Source organism: Cervus elaphus, chromosome 28, assembly GCF_910594005.1.
Source record: "Cervus elaphus chromosome 28, mCerEla1.1, whole genome shotgun sequence".
Lineage (NCBI taxonomy): Eukaryota > Metazoa > Chordata > Mammalia > Artiodactyla > Cervidae > Cervus > Cervus elaphus.
In genome coordinates this window covers 21,689,716-21,713,248 of record NC_057842.1, presented here as the reverse complement: position 1 = coordinate 21,713,248, position 23,533 = coordinate 21,689,716, and the positions used below count along the sequence as shown (strand labels likewise).

At 33.7% G+C, this 23,533-nt stretch overlaps 1 protein-coding gene across 2 annotated transcripts in view; it reads left to right on the top strand.

Annotated features, from left to right (window-relative positions):
• LOC122685184 (pleckstrin homology domain interacting protein) overlaps positions 1 to 23,533 on the top strand; it is a 120,820-nt gene that overhangs the window by 87,658 nt on the left and 9,629 nt on the right. For both annotated transcript variants that reach the window (XM_043889748.1, XM_043889747.1), the window contains exons 25-38: positions 375 to 482; positions 991 to 1,115; positions 1,244 to 1,326; positions 6,731 to 6,842; positions 7,023 to 7,084; positions 9,191 to 9,346; positions 11,674 to 11,794; positions 14,283 to 14,408; positions 17,268 to 17,337; positions 17,748 to 17,801; positions 18,056 to 18,205; positions 21,403 to 21,555; positions 22,180 to 22,343; positions 22,798 to 23,057. In XM_043889748.1, coding sequence (XP_043745683.1) covers positions 375 to 482; positions 991 to 1,115; positions 1,244 to 1,326; positions 6,731 to 6,842; positions 7,023 to 7,084; positions 9,191 to 9,346; positions 11,674 to 11,794; positions 14,283 to 14,408; positions 17,268 to 17,337; positions 17,748 to 17,801; positions 18,056 to 18,205; positions 21,403 to 21,555; positions 22,180 to 22,343; positions 22,798 to 23,057 — 1,744 coding nt within the window. The remainder of the gene's footprint in view (positions 1 to 374; positions 483 to 990; positions 1,116 to 1,243; positions 1,327 to 6,730; positions 6,843 to 7,022; positions 7,085 to 9,190; positions 9,347 to 11,673; positions 11,795 to 14,282; positions 14,409 to 17,267; positions 17,338 to 17,747; positions 17,802 to 18,055; positions 18,206 to 21,402; positions 21,556 to 22,179; positions 22,344 to 22,797; positions 23,058 to 23,533) is intronic.

Genomic DNA, 23,533 nt, shown 5'->3' with positions numbered 1-23,533 from the left:
ATATGTGAAAATATATTTGAAAATATATTTTTCATTTTAAAGTTCCCTGCCTTTGTATAAACTGCTTGCTACAAAAGTAGGTAAACAATAAACTAAACATGACCCCAAGTTACAACATACTTTACAATGTAAAATAAAGTGATGAGACCAAAAAGCCAAAAAATAACTGCTTATCCTTAACCTTTTAATGTTATTTAGAACATTTTGGTTATTATCAAGTAGGACAGCTCAAGGAAGAGGAGGAACGATAAAATCAAAATACTAGAATTTCTTTTCATTTACAGGACATTAAATTCTCTACAGTTTTAGCTGATACTGTGCATCTTGGGTTGAAACATTCAGGTTTTAAAATTGTGACTTTATTTACTTTTTAGGTTTATTATTTCCGACAAGGACATGAAGCGTATGTTGAGATGGCCCGGAAAAATAAAATTTATAGTATAAATCCCAAAAAACAACCATGGCATAAAATGGAACTGCGGGTATGGTGTTTATAATTTAAAGCGCCAAAAGATGTGATTATAGAGAAAATTGTATTGAATGTTATTTTTGTCACTATAAGAAACTGTATCATGAAGATACCTTTTTCTTTTAATGGAAACAATTCATAGGCATAGATTTTTAAAGAAACTTAAGATTGAATTATATATATTCTAATAATTTATAAGTTGGGAGTAAAATGTAATTATGGTGAGAATTGGACAACATTAACATATTAAGGCAAACTTCATCTTTGTAAATTTGAAAGTATTTCTAGATTTATCAGCAATAGTTTAAAATTATTTCTCAGTCTTTGGAACTGTATTAGAAAATTCTTACTTCAATAAGGTTTTCTTTCTTTTTTTTAAATTGATATATAGCTTGCATACTATCAGAGTGCACCAATCTTAATTACATAGCTCAGTGGGTTTTTATACATACAGAATAGTCACCTAGTGTTTAACAGTTTATTTTGTGAATATGATTTCTTATTTTCTATATCTTCTTCAGGAACAAGAACTGATGAAAATAGTTGGCATAAAGTATGAAGTGGGATTGCCTACACTTTGCTGCCTTAAACTTGCTTTTCTAGATCCTGATACTGGTAAACTGACCGGTGGATCATTTACAATGAAGTAAGGACTGTTGAAAGAGGCAGTGGTTTCTTAGTATTGTAGATTGTTTTTCAAGATTTGGGTACATTTGAATGTATTTTGGATATCTGTAGCTATGTGACCTGATCAATTCGTTTCTGTTTTAATAGGTACCATGATATGCCTGATGTTATAGATTTCCTGGTCCTGAGACAACAATTTGATGATGCAAAATATAGGCGGTGGAATATAGGTGTGTTATTTATTTAGAAGTTGCAATTCTTGTTTTATCTAATAAGTGACTTATATTTTTCATAATTTAGATAATCAGATAAATATTGCCATTTGTGGCAGTGTCATAGGAAAGTAAGATATTGTATCAGGAATTTGGGGTATTTTTTTGTTTGCTTGTCTGTTTTAAAGAATGTTAATACTTTTAAACTAGGTGATGCTGAAATTTGAACATTTTTTCTCATATTTTGTAACTATGTATAAGATTGTTTATAGCTATTCCTTTTGTTAGTACCTGTACTGAAATAAATTTTTATCCAAAAGAATTAATGACAGAATTTGAACTTGAAACAGAAGAAGTCTTCCGTTGAAAATGTTTAATTGGACTGGGACTAAAACTAAACTGACGTTTTTCTTTTATTGGTTACCTCTGTTAAAACTAATATTGTAACCAAGACTCAAAAAAACTTTAAAAAACCTTAAAGGTCTCCAGGCATTTAAGGTACTTTAATTTATGTACAGATGGTTATGCTATTTACTAGAGTATTTAAGCATTTCTAAAAGGACCACTCTGGAGTAGTGTATGGTGCCTTTATGCTATATTTTGCTTTGAGAAAGCACCTCAGTTGATACAGCATTTCATTCCTCCTCCAGTACCATTGGAAGGCATTAGTGTGGTGACTTGTTTATTGTTTGGTCTTGGTAAATACAGCAATTTACATGTGTGCTATAGTGAAAGTCATTCAGTTGTGTCTGACTCTTTGCAACCCCATGGACTGTACAGTCCTTGGAATTCTCCAGGCCAGAATACTGGAGTGGGTAGCCTTTCCCTTCTCCAGGGGATCTTCCCAACCCAGGGATCGGCCCAGGTCTCCTGCACTGCAGGCGGATTCCTCAGCAGCTGAGCCACAGGGAAAGCCCAAGAGCACTGGAGTTGGGTGTACATGTGTGCACAAAAAGAAAGATTACGGAGATGCAGTCATTAAAAACAAGGACATGGAAGCTGCAGGAAAAATTTACATCCCATGTACCATTTCTCTGAAAGCTTTGAAAGATGTGTTCCATCAAATTTTATTATTCAGTCGCTCAGTTGTGTCTTACTCTTTGCGACCCCATGGACTGCAGCATGCCAGGATTCCCTGTCCTTCACTACTTCCTTGGAGCTTGCTTAAACTCATGTCCATTGAATCGGTGATGCCATCCAACCATCTCATCTTTGTTGTCCCCTTTCTCCTGAATTCAATCTTTCCCCGCCATCAGGGTCTTTTCCAGTGAGTCAGCTCTTTGCATCAGGTGGCCAAGATACTGGAGCCTCAGCCTCAGTACCAGTCCTTCCAATGAATATTCAGTGTTTATTTCCTTTAGAATTGACTGGTTTGATCTCCTTGTAGTCCAAGGGACTCTTCAGAGTCTTCTCCAACATCACAGTTCAAAAGCATAAATTTTTTGGCACTCAGCCTTCTTTATGGTCCAACTCTGACATCCATACATGACTACTTGAAGAACCATGTCTTTGGCTAGTCGAACTTTTGTTGGTGAAGTAATGTCTCTGCTTTTTAATATACTATCTAGGTTTGTCATAGCTTTTCTTCCAAGGAGCAGGCATCTTTTTAATTTCATGGCCGCAGTCACCATCCGCAGAGATTTTGTTTGGAGCCCAAGAAAATAAAGTCTCTCATTGTTTCCCCATCTCTTTGCCACGAAGTGATAGGACCTGTTGACATGATCTTAGTTTTTGAATGTTGAGTTTTAAGCCAGCTTTTTCACCTTCATCAAGAGGCTCTTTAGTTCCTCTTTGCTTTCTGTCATAAGAGTGGTGTCATCCGCGTATCTGAGGTTATTGATGTTTCTGCCGGCAGTCTTGATTACAGCTTGTGCTTCATCTAGCCTGGCATTTCACATGATGTACTCTGCTTATAAGTTAAATAAGCAGGGTGACAATATATAGCCTTGACCTACTCCTTTCCCAATTTTGAACTAGGCCATTGCCATGTTCGGTTTTTCTATCACATAAGGAAATAATAAAGACTAGGAATCTCGGTAAGAGACAGGAAATTGAGGACAGAAAAGTGCCAAAAGAAATTCCCAAATAAAAAGAGTGCCTCTTTCACAAAACCAAATGCTTGTCGGCCAGTATACTTTTCAAAGGGAATCACTGTTTTTTGCTATTTTTTCTACTATCTCTCTTTTCCCTTCACCCAAAGCCTTCCCAAAATTCATCAGCAAGCATTTGAGGCCTGTGGTGTACTAGACACAATTAAAAAAACAAACCACTTCGATTGCATTTTAATTATACCATCTCTATTTACCCAGTGTCTTGGTTTTGAATGTTTTATTTGATGCTTGAGTTTGAAATCTTTCCCAAAAGACAAAACTACTCCAGTGGGTAAAAGCTTTGTATTTTGTTTTATTCATAAAGGGGGTTATTTGATATTTTTAAGAAAGTACTGTCTTTAAATACTCCATCTTTGGCCTGAAAATAAATATCCCTTACTTGTATAGACCCCAAGCTGGAGAGCTTTCCTTCTGTCATTTCCCCTTTGCTTTCGCTACGACCACATGTTTTCTGTACCAATCACTTGGGAAAGAAGTGAGCTCTCTCCATTGTTTTAGAGTTTTGCTTGTCTATTTAGCATTCCTTTTTGAGTCTCAAGATTTATGGAACAATAAATGTCATTTAATGCTGTAAAAAAAAAAAAAAAAAAAGAAATTCCCAAATAACAGTCAGAAGTCTCAGAATACAATCTGTCTGGCAAGTCTGTAAAACAGTCCAGAAGACACTGTCCTCTTAGAGTGAAATCTTTAGGAGAAAAAGTAAAACCAATAAATTGTCTAACATGTTTGACTTTGACTTTATTGTCATTATTGTGGGAAATTATCTATTGAAGAGTGTTTTATATAGTTTGAGCTGTTAGAGAATGTGGGTAAATGTATTCATAAAATTCAGAGAAAATGAAGTGATTATACAGATTTTTGCAAGAAAGGAATTGTGTGCTATTTGACTCATTAGTGAACAATATTTATACAGTATAGTCATGACAGAGGAGAACTAAAAATGGATTAAACAAAATGCACATACCCTTTATATACAGTTATATTTAGAGAGGCCAATACTTAATGTCTGAACTTGATAAGTAAAGAAATAGCTGTATGCTCATTTAGAAAACTGTAGGTAAATTCAAGAAGAAAGAGTTAAAAGTTCTTGGTTTTGGATATAAGCCTTTGGTACATGTGATTTTTAAAATTATTTACATGTGTTGATAAGATTAATTTCATCTCTTTTTAAAATTTTATTTATTTTTGGCTATAGTGCATCTTCGTTGCTGCATGGGCTTTTCTCTAGTTGTGGAGAGTGGGCTTACTGTCTAGTTGCGATACCCAGGCTTCTCATTGCAGTGGCTTCTCTCATTTCCGAGCACAAGCTCTGCGTCCTGTGGGCTCAGTAGTTGCAGCTCCCGGGCTCTGGAGCACATGCTCGGCAGCTGTGGCGTTCAGGCGGGCTTAGCTGCTTTGCGCCATATGGGATCTTCCCGGATTAGGAATCGAACCCCCGTTTCCTGCAATGGCAGGCGGATTCTTTACCACTGATCCACCAGGGAAGCCTTCTCATCTCTGATTTTTAAGGACATGCATTTGCCAATGAGTCAGCAGAACAAATATTACCAGTTAGAATCCAGGAATATTCCAGAAATGTACTGACAACATAAGTAAGGAGAGAGTGGCAAACATTGGCCATATTGAAGAGAGATTTCAAATGGATGTACATCAGAATGTTCTCATTTGGAACTTACAATTTTAAATGTATGGGTTACTGTTAATGTTTCTTCTAAAGTTGGTGCTAGTTAATCTTCTATTTCTGAAGACGTTTTTACCAACTGCCATTTAAAATTACATCAGTAATAATTACTTCGGTCAGTCCTCAGATACACTTAAGGCCTACTCTGGTAGACTCCATTCCTTGCCTAATTTTATTGCCATTATCCTACAGTATCATTCATTGTGGTTAGGCACATGTTATCCAGTTCTTCCTCTTTAGCATAATGTCATCAGTCTAAATAGGATCATAAGAAATCGCATATGTTTACTTTTAGGTGTTGGTGATGTCAGTAATGCTGTTTCTTAAATTTGTAGTATCTTCTCACTAAGTATAGCGTCACTAATATGCATCTCAGGAGCAATTAGAGACTCTCTAGTAATAGCTCATGTTTCCCTGTTAATACTTGGTGTTTGAATGCTTGAATTTGAACCTAAATTTGATCCCAGTGCATGCTCACCCAGAATGTATATATACACACATACAACTCAGCAACATGCAGTTGTGTTCTATTAACTTAGCCTAGTTCCAACTTTCCTTTTTTGTCATTAAATTTATTTTTTTCAAAGTGTTTTATGCTCTACAGTTGGCCCTCCATAGCCACAGATTCAGCCAACCTTGTAGCAAAAATATTGTGGAGAAAAAAAATTCCAGAAGGTTCCAAAAAGGGAATTTGAATTTGCCTTATGCTGGCCAACTATTTACATAGTATTTACAGCTATTTTGATAGCACTTACATTGTATTAACTATTATAAATAATCTAGAGATGATTTAAAGTATGTGGGAAGATATACATAGGTTATATGCACATACACATGATTTTATATATGGAAATTGAGTATCCACAGATTTTGGTATCTGAAGTGTCCTGCTGCCAGTCAGTCCGCCACAGATACTGAAGGACAACTACATGTCTTTGTACCTTGTTAAATCCTTTTTGGTAAAAAAAAAAAAAGTAGATATAAACACTTTTTTTAATGGGTTTGAAAATGAAACTGATTCAGATAAGATTAATTTGTTTAAAGTGACATGGATAAGTTATTTTAACTCAAATCTTTCAGACTTACCAGGAGAAAAATCACTTAAGTACTATGAGAGCTAAGAAAGGGGAAAGCGTAGCAAAAAGGCAGGGAGTAGTTAACAGTTTTCATATGACATAGAGGAAAGGTGAGGGAGATAGCTTATTAGGGTCTTTGAGGAAAGCAGTTTTCAGTAATATGACAGTAGTGGAATGCAGTTGGCTAAGAAAAGGTTATAAAGAGTGCTGTCTGTTTTACAAAGGTTTTGTTTTTTCTTTCTGTAGGAGGGAAAAGTGAGTGTAAAGTGGTAGATTGGTAAAACTGTTTAAAATAAGAGTGAATTTCTCCTTACCCCATAGTAAAAGGTAAAAAATGGTCTGAAAAGTGATAAGTCACACTTCAGGTGTGCTTTTCTTCTCAGTATTGCTGATTTTATTTATTTACTAATTTATTTTGGAGTGTATAGGTCATTTTTCATAGATCTTTTAATAATAATACAGACTTCTTAGTATCTTAAAGGGATACTTTGGGAAAGAAGAGCAGCAGCAGCGTTTCATTTAAGAGTAATGAGATGGCTTTTATTCTTGTCCAGGTGACCGTTTCAGATCAGTCATAGATGATGCCTGGTGGTTTGGAACAATTGAGAGCCAGGAACCACTTCAGCCTGAGTACCCTGATAGTTTGTTCCAGTGTTACAATGTTTGGTAAGGAAGTATTGTGTTTTGGTTCAGCCTGACTTGCTTTGAATGTTTTCCCCATCTGTTAAAATGCTAAAGATACTCCTTTTAAACACTGAAGTAGTTATTTTATTTTTCAGTGTGATTTTATTGAAATTGCAATGCGGTGTTTAGATTTTTTAATATAAAGGTTTTCCTTTCTTTAAGCTGGGACAATGGAGATACAGAAAAGATGAGTCCTTGGGATATGGAGCTTATACCTAATAATGGTAAGTGTAAAGTTTTTTGTGTCTATGTTACAGAATTCATTTCTTAAATAAAAATCTGATTTGATAACTTGTAGGTACAAAGAGTTCTTGATGAAGAACAAGTAGAAAATATTCATTCCACATGCATTTTTATTGACCCTGGAGGTAGGGGAGGCATAATAGTGAATAGACTAAACATAATCCTTGTCCAATTGGAATTTGTAGTTTAAGAGGGAAGGTTGAAGATAATTAACAGCAAAATATACTGATTTGCTTGTTATTATTCACTGTAGAAGATGAGCACTTGGGAGCAAAGATATTTTTACAACTCCAGTAAATACGTAGAATACAACATAATACTGAGAGGTCAGGCTTTTTTGAATGAAGTATAGATTCATATCCTAGCTCTGCCGTCTTTTCTCTGTGTCATCTTGACAAGTTCCTTTAAGCCTTGAAACTCGAGATGCTTAGGATTCAGTCTTTGAAACTATAAACTAATACTTTCCTTACATGGTTGCTGTGAGAAGTAAATGATATCATATGTGTAAAGTGCTTATTATAGAGCCTGACACATGTAAGGTCTCAATGAGTAGGTAATTATAATTAATAATAATAACTGTCATCTTGCTTTTGGCCTGACACATCGCCTTAGAATTTGGGAGTTAGCCTTTGGCAGTAAGTATGACATCTTCCTGGAACTGAGAAAAGAACAGTGTGTCTAAAGCCTGGATATTGCATTTTCTATTTCATTGCCCATATTTGTTTCAGTTTAAGAAAATAAAACACACGCAACTGTATATGTCTAAAAAGGTTTAAAGAATAGGGGATATGAGGACTTCCACAAATTATCTTTAACATTACTTTTTTTTTTTTTTAATAATGTGTTGCTTTTACTATCAGATACGAATTAAAAAAAAGAAAAACAACCTGACTTGTAACATAGTGGAAGTGATTATTTATAAATGGAATTCCTCAATAATTACTATATTCAAAAAAATCAGAAAAAAGATAATGTGAAAAAAGTAAACCCAATCTGGTAAATCTTAGAAATGAGAAAATGGTCATGCTGATGTTGATTAAGACTAGTTCTTTCTAGAAATTGTCACTTTGAGAGACCAATACCAATAATGTCTTTTTCATCTCATTGCTAAATTAGAATTGTTTAGTACTATAAAATATCTTAATCAGCTTGTAAATGTAATACATGACTTACCTTCCAGTTCTATTTCTCTCCTTTGTGAAGGTTTGAATTTGAAGTCACATCAGACTATTGTGAATGTGAGAGAAATGAAGCTAATTGATGTAATGCCTGGGGTATTTCTTGAAATGAATGAGTAACAGTAATACGCTGTTGTTTCCTACCTCAATATATTGCTGTGTGTGATTTTTGTTGTTTTTGTTCTTTTCGGGTATACATACATAGGCACTCAAGAGTAATTACATTTCGAGAAGAGGAGGAGTTGCATTAACAGATAGTAACATATTTCCAAATGTTTCTCTCCTGAAGTCTAGTTCAAAGAAAAATTGCCTTGGCAGATTTGTAGTTTCTATGTTACCACCACCCCCTAATTATTCTATTAAAGATTCAGACATGCAGAAAGCATACCTTCATCATTTAAGAGCAAAAAGCCTAAGCATCGTCTGTCATTATTCATAATTCTGACTGTCCTTACACTTTTATAAAAACAGTGAGGCTTTAATTAAAACATTTATGAAAAAAAAAAAATAATACCACTTTTGTTCAAATTCACCTGGCATGTTTTATCAGTAAATATAGAGATTATATATTATGAAATGATTCAGAAATTTTTTTAATTTTCATGATTTTATAGGAATACTTTCTCCTTCACCTGTAACTGATAGCAGAGCAAGTTGTGAGGTGTAATTTTGGAGAAGTAATTACATGCTCATCTAGAAAATTAATTATGAAATTAATGTTTTAAAGAACAAATTTTATTGACTTGAAACATAACTTTCTTTTAATGAAAATAAAGAATAATACTTACCAAATCTTTACAAAGGTATAGTTTAATTTTATAAAAATGTCAACTCTGATTTCTAAAGGTAACTTAAATATTAGTTACATTACCACATATTTTCATTAAATCTCATTTCTTTCTATTTCAGCTGTGTTTCCTGAAGAATTAGGTACCAGTGTTCCTTTAACTGATGTTGAAACCAGATCATTGATCTATAAGCCTCTTGATGGCGAATGGGGTTCCAATCCCAGGGATGAGGAATGTGAAAGAATTGTTACAGGAATAAACCAGTTGATGACACTAGGTAAATAATAGTAGCTTATGAATATATATATATATATTCTCTATATGTGTGTGTGTGTGTATCTATCCATCTACATATATATGCATGAAGATAGCTAGAAAATGTTGCCAGTAAGCAAAGGATAGAAAAACATTTTTATTCAGGCAAAATTTTTTTTTGTAATATCGTAAGTCAGTGTTTTCAAATATTTTTAAGTGATTTTTTAAATGCAGTTTTACACAAGACTCAAATATCTAAAACACTTAAAAATGCTTTAGTTGAATTTCAGTGCCTGCCAAAAGTGTTCAGACTACTGCACAGTTGCACTCATTTCACATACTAGCAAGGTATATGCTCACAATCCTTCAAGCTAGGCATCAGCCAGTATGTGAACCAAGAACTTCAGATGTGCAAGTTAGATTTAGAAAAGGCAGAGGAACCAGAGATCAAATTGCTAACATTCCATTGGATCATAGAGAAAGCAAGGGAGTACCACAAAAACATCTGCTTCATTGACTACCCTAAAGCCTTTGACTGTGTGGATCACAGCAAACTGTGGAAAATTTCTTAAGAGATGAGAATACTAGACCACCTTACCTGCCTCCTGTGAAATCTGTATGCAGGTCAAAAAGCAACAGTTCGAACCAGACATGTAACAATAGACTAGTTCCAAATTGGGAAGAGAGTATCTCAAGGCTGTATATTGTCACCCTGCTTATTTAACTTCTATGCAGAGTACATTATGCAAAGTGCTGGGCTGGATGAATCACAAGCTGGAATCAAGATTCCTCGAAGAAATATCAACAACCTCAGATATACAGATGATTCCACTGTAGTGGCAGAAAGCAAAGAGGAACTAAAGAGCCTCTTGATGAGGGTGAAGGAGGAGAGTGAAAAAGGTGGCTTAAAACTCAACATTCAAAAAACCTGAGATCATGGCATACAGTCCCATCACTTCATGGAGAAGAGATGGAGAAAAAGTGGAAACAGTGACAGACTTTATTTTCTTGGGCTCCAAAATCACTGCAGATGGTGACTGCAGCAATGAAATTAAAAAGATTCTTGCTCCTTGGAAGAAAAGCTGTGACAAACCTAGACAGCATATTAAAAAGCAGAGGCATCACTGCTGACAAAGGTCCCTGTAGTCAAAGCTATGGTTTTTCCAGTAGTCATGTTATGGATGTGAGAATTGCACCTTAAAGAAGGCTGGGCACCAAAGAATTGACTCTTTCAAATATGGTACTGGAGAATACTCTTGAGAGCCCCTTGTACTGCAAGGATATCAAGCCAGTCAGTCAATCAACCTGAATGTTCATTGGAAGGACTGAGGCTGAAGCTCCAATACTTTGGCTTTGGGGATCAGCTGACTCATTGGAAAAGACCCTGATGCTGGGAAAGACTGTGGGCAAGAGGAGAAGGGGGTGACAGGATGAGATGTGCTTATGGTATCAGTAGTGCGGGACAGGGAAGCCTGGTGTGCTGCAGTCCTTTGAATACAAAGAGTCGCACACAAATTAGAAGTTGAACAACAGCAAACTGAATTTCAGAGTGAGGGCTCCAAAAATGCCAGGGCTACCAGTGAAAACTGTAGATCCTCCAGAACCTAATTTTAAAACCCTTGACATACTCAGGCTGGCATGATGTAAATTAGAGGAGAGGAGAGTTGAAAGCTGAGTTATGTGGGTAGCTCTGCCATTTTCCTCTTAACTTGATGTACATATACACAGTGGAATATTGTAAAGGGAGAGATGAGGGTATATGAACTGCTTTGCTTTGTTTGAAGAAAGAACAGTGACCGTAGATTTATCTGAACTCTGGGTAGACAAAATACATACTCTTTGAGTAGGGAATCTGCTTCAAAGAGTCTAAGGCAGAAATTACTGTGAATAAGAGCTGAAGACATTGGAGACACATATTGGATGATATTTTCATCTGATGTCTTTTATAAGATGGCAACTCTTAATGAATTACTGTCTCAAATACTGTCTTAAGTAATTTTAGTAATTATGTCAAAACAATTACTGCCAAACACATAACATAGGTTCAGGAATGACCTGGTTTTAATTATGGAAGTACATGTGGATGTTCTTTAATAGGTCAGATTTATATATTGTCTATCATCTTTGCCAAAGAATCTTTGAATAACATTCCTAGAACTTTGCAGTGCAAATGCAGATATAATAAAAAATGTATCTGTGTTAGCTAGACTATATGTTTTTTCTGTCAAAAGATAGTGGTAGACTAATAGTTATGTGGATTGGAACTTAAGGCTTAATTCAAGCAGAATTGTGAAGTACTTTAAGCAATAAAAAAATGAATTTATAAACTTAATTGTTTATTTATTTTAGATATTGCTTCAGCATTTGTGGCTCCTGTGGATCTGCAAGCGTATCCTATGTATTGCACTGTAGTGGCATATCCAACGGATTTAAGTACGATTAAACAAAGACTGGAAAACAGGTTTTACAGGTTAGAATCATTTGCTTGCTGTAGCTACTGCCAAAAGAAAGCTAAATGATTCTGTCACCCATTTACTGATCCTCCGTAGCAGTGTTTCTCAAATTTTAATGCACATCCCATTTAACAATGGGATCGTGTTAAAAATGCAGAATCTGGTAGTAGGTTTAGGGTAGACCTGAGATACTGCCTTTCTAACAAGTTCCCAGTGGTGCTGGTGCTGCTGGTCTATGGACCACACTTAGAAATAAATATGAATTGACGGTCACTCTCTTCATACTGTGTTTTATGAAGTAGTCCAACGTATTTTTATTTTCTCCTAGAGCACATTGAGATATTTGTTCATGGATTTTTCATAGAACAATATTAAAAGTTCTTCTCTTATTAATTTAGCTTAATGAATACTTCTTAAAAGTGAAATTAGGAAAATTTGGGCTACTTTATTATAGTTGTAGCTTACTTTGAAATATAACTAGCGTTTTTAAAAGATATAATTTCATTTAATTTGCATCTGCTACTTAGCAGTATTGATAAACATTGAGTTCTAATCTTGGGCAGATTTTGTAGGTTTATCGACTAACATGTCTTAACAAAAAGTAAGATTAAGTTCATTTTTTTGACAGAAATTAAATCATCCTTTTAGCTTTTCATCTTTCTTAATGACTTTTGCTTAGCAGACCAATAGCATTTTAACTTAACTAATACTGCATTAAAACTTAATTTTTGTGACCTGTTTTATATTACTGCAATTATTTATACTGCTATTTATTTAAGTTACTGTTTAACTTAAGGAAATTTTTCATCATATTTTGTATTCATATTTTTCTATGTAAATTTTTTTCTATATTCTAATAGTTGGACTACATCTACAAGGATAAATTTCTGCCATCTCCAACCATTGTTAAAAATGTACTTTCTCATAGAATTCTGCTCAGCATAAGAATTGCTAAGGTGTACTCTTTACATTGCAACTTAATTATGCTTTTTGGCTTTAGCCTAGCTTAGTAATCAGTTGAGGAAAAGATCTTTTGAAACAGAGTCCTTTCTTAAATTAGAAATGGCCTGATTTTTAACCAGATAATGTAGTTATAGACCTAAGTTATGTCTTATTTCATAATAATGAAGCCATCATGTGCTATTCCACTGTTTCAGGCTCTTTTGCTTCTCCTCTGCTCATTGGCTTCAGACTTCCTACAGTTTATCGTTTCCCTCTTTGGCACTTCTAGTTCACAGTCTTAAACCACTATCAGTTTGCCCTACTGATAATAAATCCTCATGCCTTACTTTACACATAGTTTCTATGGGGTACCCTGAAAATGGCCTGTGATTCTTTCAGTAAAGAATGAGCCATGGAGATGCTATTGAAAACTTAAAGAAGCTTTTCTATATGCTTTTATATGCACAGTTACATACATGTAGTTTTTTAAATTCCATATAATTGTTTTCTGTTTACACATCATTAGGGTTTTTTGAGTATTTTCTTCCATGTCATTTTAAGCTGGTTGATATTCTAAAAGTTACCTTTGGATGTTTCTTTAGTTAAAACTGAAGTAAAATAAAACTCCAAAATTTTAGTACAGTTGACTCATGAACAGCCTGGGTTTGAATTGCACAGGTCCACTTACACATGGATTTTTTTCCAGTAATACCTGTACTGTGCTGTGCTTAGTCACTCGGTTGTGTCTTGACTCTGTGTGACCACACAGACTGCCAGGCTCTTCTGTCCATGAGATTCTCTGGGCAAGAATATTGGGAGTGCATTGCCACGCCCTCCTCAGTAATACCTGTAGTACTACGTAATGCATGGATGCAGAACCTTGGATAGGGAAAGCCAATTCTAACGTTGTACCCAGATTTTAGACTTTGAGGAGGGTCAGTGCCCCTAACTGCTGCATTGTTCAAGGATCAACTATATCATTAATTTAGTGTAAAAAAATTTTTTTTTCAGTTCAATAGATTTCTTAGTATACTTAATAAATATAAAAACTAAGTTTTTGTATTTTGTGTCCCTTAAGCAGGCTGTTAGCTTTTCACTTTTAAATGTTACTTGATTACTAGCAATAGAATTAGATTGAAATTGGTTGTTTCCCTTTTTATGAAAAAGTTAGATATGTTTATTTTTAAAATTGACACCATACGTGAAAAGAATATATAAAGGAAAAACTAAAACTCCACTGTTTCTCTCCTCTTCATGCTCTCCTTATAGTCTCTCTCCCTAAATGAAGGCCCTGTTGATAGTCTAATGTGTCTAATCCAGACATTTTCTATGCTTATACATAATATTGCTACTCTTTTTTTACCCTATGACACAAATGAAGTTCAGTTTTTTTTTTTTTTTTTGGAAACAGTTTTTTAAGGTGTGAGTTTTATAGTTGATTTAAGACTGTGAGTTAAGACTGCAATTAGAAAGTCAGAATGTCTTGGTTTTAAAATGTGTTTATGTATTTCTAAGTTTATTCTAAAGAGGCTAATAAGACTTCTGCGTTTTGTTTGTTTAAAGGCGAGTTTCTTCCCTAATGTGGGAAGTTCGATATATAGAGCATAATACACGAACATTTAATGAGCCTGGAAGCCCTATTGTGAAATCTGCTAAATTTGTGACTGATCTTCTTCTACATTTTATAAAGTGAGTTATTTTTTCATACTTAATTATATTACTGTAATAATTAATGGTGGTATTTTAAAATGTAAAATGTCAAAACAATACAATCATTTTTTATTATACATCTTGTCATACTACACAAATATGTGCTGTGATACAACCACAGGTCCTCTCAAAATAGGAAGCATATGTAAGTTCATTGGCTGATAATAATTATGAAATCATAGAGATTGTATTACAGTTGTGTTCTGATTTACATAAGAAAACATGGATGTCTCTCTAAATCCAATGTTAGATAATAATAGCAAGCTTTTATTGAACATGCAATGTTTAGCTAAATAAGCTCTTCTAAGTCAAATAAAAATCTAACAGGTGGGAGAGGTCATTATCTGGAATTTACAATTAAGAAAATTAAATCTTTTAGAGGTTAACTTGTTTGATTTTCACAGTAAATGAGTGTCTGCCATTTTATTTGAGAACCTTTCACCTTAATATTGTATTATCCCTGTCAGATTGATGAAAAAGTATTCAAATAGGTCAGCAGGAAACTGAACTTAACATTCAAGCTTTTTTTCTTCAAAGTGAAGTTTATTTCCTCATTAATTAATCCCATACCAAGAGTGATAGCTATACTTCTTAAGACAGTAGGGTTTTTATTTCCTTGTCTTACGGATTTTATGTATTCATAGAATGAGTTGAGTCTTCTAAATTGAAGCTGGAGGAATGGATCATACGTTTTGTATAAAATACAGCTCTGAATTCATATTAAGGTTATTTATATTTGATAATTTTTTCTCATTAATAGAATAGGATATTTTATAACTTAAGTTTCAATACTCTCCTATCAGCTTCCATTTTTATATAAAGGGATTATTGAGGCTTTTTATTTAAACATCTTCAGCTTCATTCTCATTACTCAGCTTAATCGTAGGGTCCCTTTTCTTGGTGTTAGGTGGGTTTGTTTTTGTTTGTTTTGCTAAGGAATGTAGGTAATTCCAATATGAAAAACCGCCAAAGAAAATTAATACGGTAAGCTTAATGCCCTTCCTCTACCTTATTCTCTAAGGAAATGCTTCGCCTTTCAAGTAGTTCCAGGGCTGTTGTTGCTAGGCCTTTGCTGATTTTCAGTAAAATTGATAATCAACATAATAAAGATTTAGTTATCCTCAGAAAACTGTTTATATAACTTGGTTATAAAGTTTATAATATCTTAACTAAAATTTTTAATTTTGTGTTTTATTGTGTATGTTATGACCATCTTTTTTCCAAAGAAATAGGGATCAGTAGAATCACATGATAAATTGATATTTTAGCAAATTAATCACATCTGGAATAGGCTTTGAAATTGTATTTCTTTCAAATAGTTATTTAGAAATGCCTCATGAAAATAGATTAAAATAATAGTGCTTTTATGTTGTATATTATCTAAAAGCGGTTTTAGATATATACAGTTTTTTAATGGTATATAATTGTTAAAAACCACTTTCAGCTGGCAGTACATTTCAAGATGTTTTGTATGTCTTGAAATTTTGGTAACGACTTTTTAATTGAGTTATTTGGCCAAATTTCAAGTAATAGATACATACAAAGTGCTCTAATAGATACTTGGAGATAGAGAGAAATGCATAATTACCCTCTTAATACAGCTTTATAGGGTAGATAAATAAAGTAAAAAGAGTTTGTGTGAACGTTTGGATGAAGGATAGGGTCACTTCTGGCTGTGAGAGTGGGATTTCAGGCACAGGGAGAAGTATGTTGAGACGTATGGACAAGGCAGATAGCGATTCAGAAGTCAGATGAAAGCAAAGCACTTCCAGGGGTGGGGAATGCCATGAGGGAGAGAAGTAAGGATTTGTTAAGGGAACTGAGTGAATTGAAATCAGGTGAACTAGAGAGTACATGAACAGAAGTAATAGTGGTAGAAGTGCTGAGCTTAAGTCTGGACCGTATCACAGAGGATACTTAAAATAGGAGCATAGGGAGCAAGAGGCTATTGAAAATATTTGTGCATGAGAACAGATGAGGCATGCTGTGCCTTAAAAATACTGATTTGACTGCAGTGTCTAATGTTAACTGATGGGGAAGAGACAGAAAGCGAAGGACTATTGAAATTATTTTAACATGAGAATAACATGATGCAAATTGCCTTAAAAAATACTAATTTGACTGCAGATTGACGTCTATAGCTGACTAAGTAAGAAGTGATGGGAACTTAATTTATCGAAGTGAGAAGCAGGCAGATGTCGAGAGATTTTGAAGGTGGAACCACAGAACTTGACCAGTGATTAGGTATATAAGGAGGAGGCAAAGGAAGAGATAGGATAAACCATTCATGACTCTGTGAATGAAAAAAAGTTGAAAAGGGAGAGTGGGAAATGACAATTGGGTTTAGACATGGGAATTTTAGATGGGTGGTAGGAATCACCTGAAGAGTCAAACCAGGTTATAGGAATTTGGAGTTCATTAACACAGAAAAACTACAGATATATAAGATGATCTGGGCAAAAGGTATAGACGATAGCTAAGGACAAAATTTTAGGGAATGCCTACACTTAAGAATAAAAGGAAGAAGGAATAGAAGACAGGAGGTAAACTAGCTATCTCTTGTAGACTGAAGAAGGAGGGAAGGCGTTCTAGGCACAGCAGTGACCTGAGCAATACCTGAGATGGAAATTGGGCTTGGTGTAATGAAATGGGCCAGGGTGGAGGCTTCACGTGGAGGGGAGGGGCAGTGGCAGATGTATACATCCGTTTTTGGAGTTAACTGATGAAGAAAGTCTTCAGCTCAAAAGTTTTATCTTAAAATCTGGTTTTAGTAACAGGTTTAAAGGACAAAAATCTAGTGACTCCAATCTTGTATACTAACATTTCCTTGTTATTTAGGGATCAGACTTGTTATAACATAATTCCACTCTACAATTCAATGAAGAAGAAAGTTTTGTCTGACTCTGAGGTATTTAATATTTCTTATGATTGCTACATTGGTTGTGTCCTATATAGAAAAAGAAATTTACACATAGTAGTTTTCAGACAACTGCTATTATGAAATCTTTTTTTTGCCTAATGCTATCAGTTAACTTTAAAAAAAAATGAGAATTGTTTCAGTTAAAATTGTTTTAAACAGTGGGTGGAGGGAGACTTTTTTAATGAGTCAGTTAAGTGGACAGAGGAGCCTGGTGGGCTAGAGTCCATGGGGTCGCAAAGAGTCGGACACGACTGAGCGGCTTCACCTTCACCTAAGTGTTAGAGTATTATATATACTATGGGTTTTCCAAAATGTAAAGGAGATAATTGGAATTAAAAGACTGTAGAATATAGTGGAACCTTGAATATTTTATTAATCTGATAATTCTTGCTTCAAAGGAAGAAGAGAAAGAAGATGCTGATGTGCCAGGAACTTCTACCCGGAAAAGGAAGGTAATGAATTTTTGTTTTAACAAAGTACTTTATATGAATTAAAACGTATTGAGCAATTTTTTTACTTTTAGTAGTTTCAAAGATAAAGTATTACTTCCAAATCAGCTTCCATCACAGAAATGCATGGTTTTCAGAACTAGATGAGTGATGCTTTCTTTTATCTGAATTACTCTATTATTACCTAGTTATCCAAGATTAAAAATGAAAATTGTATTATATGTTATTTTATTGATATATTGGAATATTTAATTTAGGACCATCAGCCTAGAAGAAGATTACGTAACAGAGCACAATCTTATGATATTCAAGCATGGAAGAAACAGTGTCAAGAATTGTTAAATCTCATATTTCAATGTGAAGATTCTGAGCCTTTCCGCCAGCCAGTAGATCTTCTTGAATATCCAGTAAGTATTTTTGAAAATACTTGCCACTTTGATTTTTGTGTATATATATGTATCTTAAACATGACAGTTTACTATTTATTTTTATGATTATAGTTTATTTATTTTTTATTTGAAACATGTTCCCATTATCCATCTGATTATGTAGAGCATCTAAATTGAACAGTGTGGTAAAAAAGAAGTAACCCTGGACTAAGACTCCAAAGAATTGAGTTATTGTCCCAGCGCTGCCTCTTACCAATTCTACAGTTTTGAGCAAGTTACTTAGTTTTTATATCTGGTATATTTTTACCATTTCCTTTTCCATTCTAATTTTATGGATTTATTATGGAAATTATCTAGGAAACAAGAATAATACTTATTAATAATTATTATTATAATATCTAAGGTTAATATAAATCTCTAAATCATTATTACAGTTACATAATTACAGTTACATAATTATTACATAATTACATAATGTAATTATTACATAATTACAGTTATAGAAATGGAATATTACTACTTATTATTAAACATTAAAATAGATTTTAAACTGAAACACTGTATGTAAATGTAAGGTGGTGTTATTGTATATGTAGGTTATGCCAATTTATGGAATTCATGGTAAAAAGTTTGAGTAAACATGTTATAAGTTTATTTTTTATTGCAATCTTAGCAATCTAAATTTAATTTTGAGTGATTTTTGTATTCTTTGTTTCAGTTATTAAAGATTGTATGGTTCAGATGACATTCATGGTTTCAAATGAAAATTAAAATTTTTATAAGAGATCATGACCTGGTTGTGGTATCTGTTGTAGCTTTATAATCTGTTTTGTTATGCATGTATTCTAATTTGCAATGGTGAAAATAGAGAAATTTCATCAATAGATACCATAAAATGACTTTTTTTTTGCCATTTAAAAATCAAGAAACATGTAATCTTAAATATAGAAGATAAATCTTTAATTCCAACAGTGTGATAAATTAGGCTAATTCAAACCCTACCATCTGAAAACCTTTAGAAGAAGTAAGCTAGTGCTGCAGGGCTCTGGTTTTCATGTCTTTGTGTTTGGAAACTGTGGGTCTCCCTTTGTTTCTTGCAAGCCCAAGTATTGTTTCATAATCTTTAAGCCCAGGTATCCTCACTGAAAAATTCTGCCAGATGTTTAAAGAATTAACACAAATTCTACACACTCTCTTCTTCAAGATAAGGAATGCTTCTATACTTATTTTATGAAGCTAATTATTATCCTGGTGTCAAAAACAGACAAAAACTGTACTAAAGAAGAAAATGCAAAAATTCCTAATAAAATATCAGCAAACAGAATTCACCAGTATATAAAAATGATTTTGTACCCTAAGTGGGTTTTTTCCCCAGGGATATAAGGCTGTTTCATTATTTAAAAATCAATCATTGTAATTAATTACTAAGGAAAAAATGACATCATATCAGTGCAGAAAAGGCATTTGACAAAATTCAGAACGCATTTCTTTTAAGAATGTACACGTTGGGGTATGGTATGCTGTAATTGTTGTGGCCATGGGAGGAAATGAGAATGAGTCTTGGAAGGAAGAAATTTATTATATTGCTTGTCCCAGAGAGGGTTTAACCAGATGCCACCTAAGGCTCCAGGGCAAGCACAAGGTTTTAGTCTGGTTGCAGAAGATACGAGGAAAGGAAAATCTTAGGCCAGAGCATTCCATGAGAGGCAAGGCTGGGCCTAGTCATTAGCCTAAGATGGGCTGGTTTGAATTACTCCAGGGGACTTCGGGGTAGGACGGTGGTCTCTAGTTGTCTTAATATTAATTCCTGACCTGGGATGATTCAGGGCAGAGGAAATGCTGGTTGGTGTGTGGTTGCTTAAGGACATGGTTAGTTTGCATATGAAAGATATATTCCTAGCACAACCCTTTGCTATTTCTAAGAATTGCCTAGTCCTTGGAAAGAGGCAGTCTCTCCTTAGGGCTGTATGGCCCTCCCAAGTGTCAAAAGAGTATCAAGAATACAGAAAGTAAGATAATTAGTATAGTTGGCCCTATGATGAATGGATATCAACTAGACCTACATAATGTAAGAAAACAACACCAGTAATGATAAAAACAAACTCTAAAGAAAACTAGGAATAAAAGGGAACTTCCATAACTTGATAAAGAACATCTGTTAAAAAACCTACAGCTAACCTCATGCTTAAACATGAAAAACTGAATGCTTTTCCCCCTAAGGTTGTGAGTGACGCAAAAATATCTACTGTTATTCTCACCACCGCTATTTAACATAGTACTGCAAATTGTAGCCAGTGCAGTAAGAGAAGAAATGAAAAGAAAAGGCATTGCAGATTGTAAAGAAAGAAAGAAAACTGTTCCTGTTGGTAAAAGGCAATTTTACTGTTTGCTTTATGATCAAACATACTTGATCATAATTTAAACTAGATGGGGTAGAGTCAAGTTACTATATTCCAAAAAATACAATTACATATTCTGGGGCTATGGAAAAGGTATAGTATTATTTATTCCTCTTAAAAAGTAGCATGTTTAGATCCTTTTATACTAGTCTGTTGCTTTTTTCTGATTTCATTTGTCTATTTCTATTACTTCTAATTTGTTGCTTTATTTTATACACGGTTGAGTAGGGGAGATTGAGTGATTGCACTTTCCTCCATAAAATGAAGTTTAAAGACTTTGTGACAGATGTTTTCATTCATAATTCTTGATTTGTGCAAAGTTCCCAATTGTACTATTGTATTACTGAAGTTGAAGTTACTAGAACTAAGCCCTTCACATTAATGTGATGTTATATTTTCGTTGTTTTTATGTCAGTTTTAAAGATACAATTATGTTTCAGTGAATAAGCAGCCTTACGCGTTTATGTGTAGCATAAAGTTTTGGGTTTTTTACATCAAACTTATAGTTTTAGAATTGAGTTTTTCAATATTGTTTTAATCTCCTTTTCCCAACAAAACTCCATGCTATACCTCTTTCTGAAGGCAAAAAAAAAAGAAAGCAGAATTTATAAGTTCTTGAATGAGAGAAATCCTGTGGTGCTAATGGACATGAAAAATAAAAAATGATTTGGGAAAAAAGGAACCTTGAAAAGGGAAACAAGAAATGATTATTAATAGTTCTAGTAGTTGCAGTCATCACAGAAATTGTATATGACTCTTTTATGAGAAATAATGCATCATCATTACTATTAATATGACCTGTTTTCCTTCTCTTAGGACTACAGAGACATCATTGACACTCCAATGGATTTTGCTACCGTTAGAGAGACTTTAGAAGCTGGGAATTATGAGTCACCAATGGAGTTATGTAAAGATGTCAGACTTATTTTCAGTAATTCCAAAGCATATACACCAAGCAAAAGATCAAGGGTATATAATTTAATTGTTTTTTTTTCTGTCTAAATTAAATGAAATTAGTAGAAAAGTATTTTAAGTAACTAGATGCTATATTTAATTAAAATTTAGAGCCGAATTGACAAACTATTAGGTTCTTAACCTAGTGGAAAGAAGAATTCACATCTTTCTATTTTATTCCTTCTGTGAAAAACACTGATGTCATTTAATGTTTAGGAATGTTACTTGTCTTGAAGATGGTATAGTTGAATAGATACCATGTATGTACTGTCCTGATACATGTTAGAGGGTCCCTGTGCTTAACTTTTTCAGCTATGTTCTGCTTTAGTGGAAAGGAGCATTTTTTCCATTTAATGCTCTTATAATTCAAAAAAAAAATGATTCAAAAAAAAAATGAGTAAAACTATAAATATCATTAACCTTTTTTTAGCCAAGTACAAAAATAATTTGTCATAATGCTAAATAAAAAAATAATTGTAATAATGCTTCAGTTTTAGTGTTTGTCAAAAGAGATTGAGAAAAAGTAGCATTTTAAATTCTAAAAGATTTTTGCTAGAAAAATATTTTAATTTATATGTTAATATTTTCTGAACAGCCATTTTCTTTGCAGAACATTTGAACAGTTTTTTTTCTTTCCAGATTTACAGCATGAGTTTGCGCCTATCTGCTTTTTTTGAAGAACACATTAGTTCAGTTTTATCGGATTATAAATCTGCCCTTCGTTTTCATAAAAGAAATACAATAACAAAAAGGAGAAGGAAAAGAAATAGAAGCAGCTCTGTTTCCAGTAGTGCCGCATCAAGGTATTTGATTTCTTTTAAATATGAGCAACTGATCAATATAACTTTGTCATCTAAGTAGAACTTAGTGTTTTTTAATACTTCCTTTACTATTCCCTATATTGCAGAATGATATATTTGACATGCAAGTTCCTATGATGTGGAGGATTTTTAATCTTTTAACTAAAGCTATACTAGTGTAAGTGCTTAAATTCAAACTGCTAAATCTGTACAGTTAAACAGCATTTTTAGGATAGTGATGGCACCATGCTTTCTGTCATATAACTATAGCATTTACAGCAATCCTTCACTAAATATTCACTTTTCAAAGGCTCACAACCATATGAAATCCACTACAAATCTCATATTTTAACATATTTCATAACAGTACAAATATTGAATCCAGCAGTATTATAAAACTATTTTATTCATCCACATAGAATTATAAGAATGACTAATGATACTATTTTATTTACAGCCCTGAAAGGAAAAAGAGGATCTTAAAACCCCAGCTGAAGTCAGATATTACTACCTCTCCATTCTCTGCACCTACACGGTCAATACCACCAAGGCACAATACTGCTCAGATAAATGGTAAAACGGAATCCATTTCTGTAGTTCGAACCAGAAGCAATCGAGTGGTGGTAGATCCAGTTACCACTGAGCAACCATCTACTTCTTCAGCAGCAAAGACTTTTATTTCAAAAGCTAACACATCTGCAGTGCCGGGGAAAACAAGTAAGAATCAGCCACAGTTTCTAAACTGAAGTGTGTATATGTAATGCATTTTTTAATCTAAGTACTTACTTCGCCAAATGGGATATATTAGATTTAGTAAATTCCAGCAGACACTGGATTTTTACTTTTCTTTATCATTAGTTTTCCTTTTCTTTATCATTTTTGCACTTTTTAAAAAATTTTGTTTTATTGATAAAGATACTGAGGTTTAGGAGTGTCAGTATAAGATGATGCTTAAAATGGTGGGGAAAATGGCCTAAATTTAAAAACTGCCTAAATTTAAATCCTGGAAGCCAGACTTGATAGCAGTTTGCCAGCACTTGGCCTTGATAATCTTCTGGTGACTGGACAGCTTCTGAAAGCACTGAAATTATTATGTATGCCTTTTCCCTTTTTGAAAGTAGATTTCTTACAGAAGGTTAAGCATCCTCCAGGTTTTGTCTTATTGGCTAATTCACACAATTCACATTAGATGT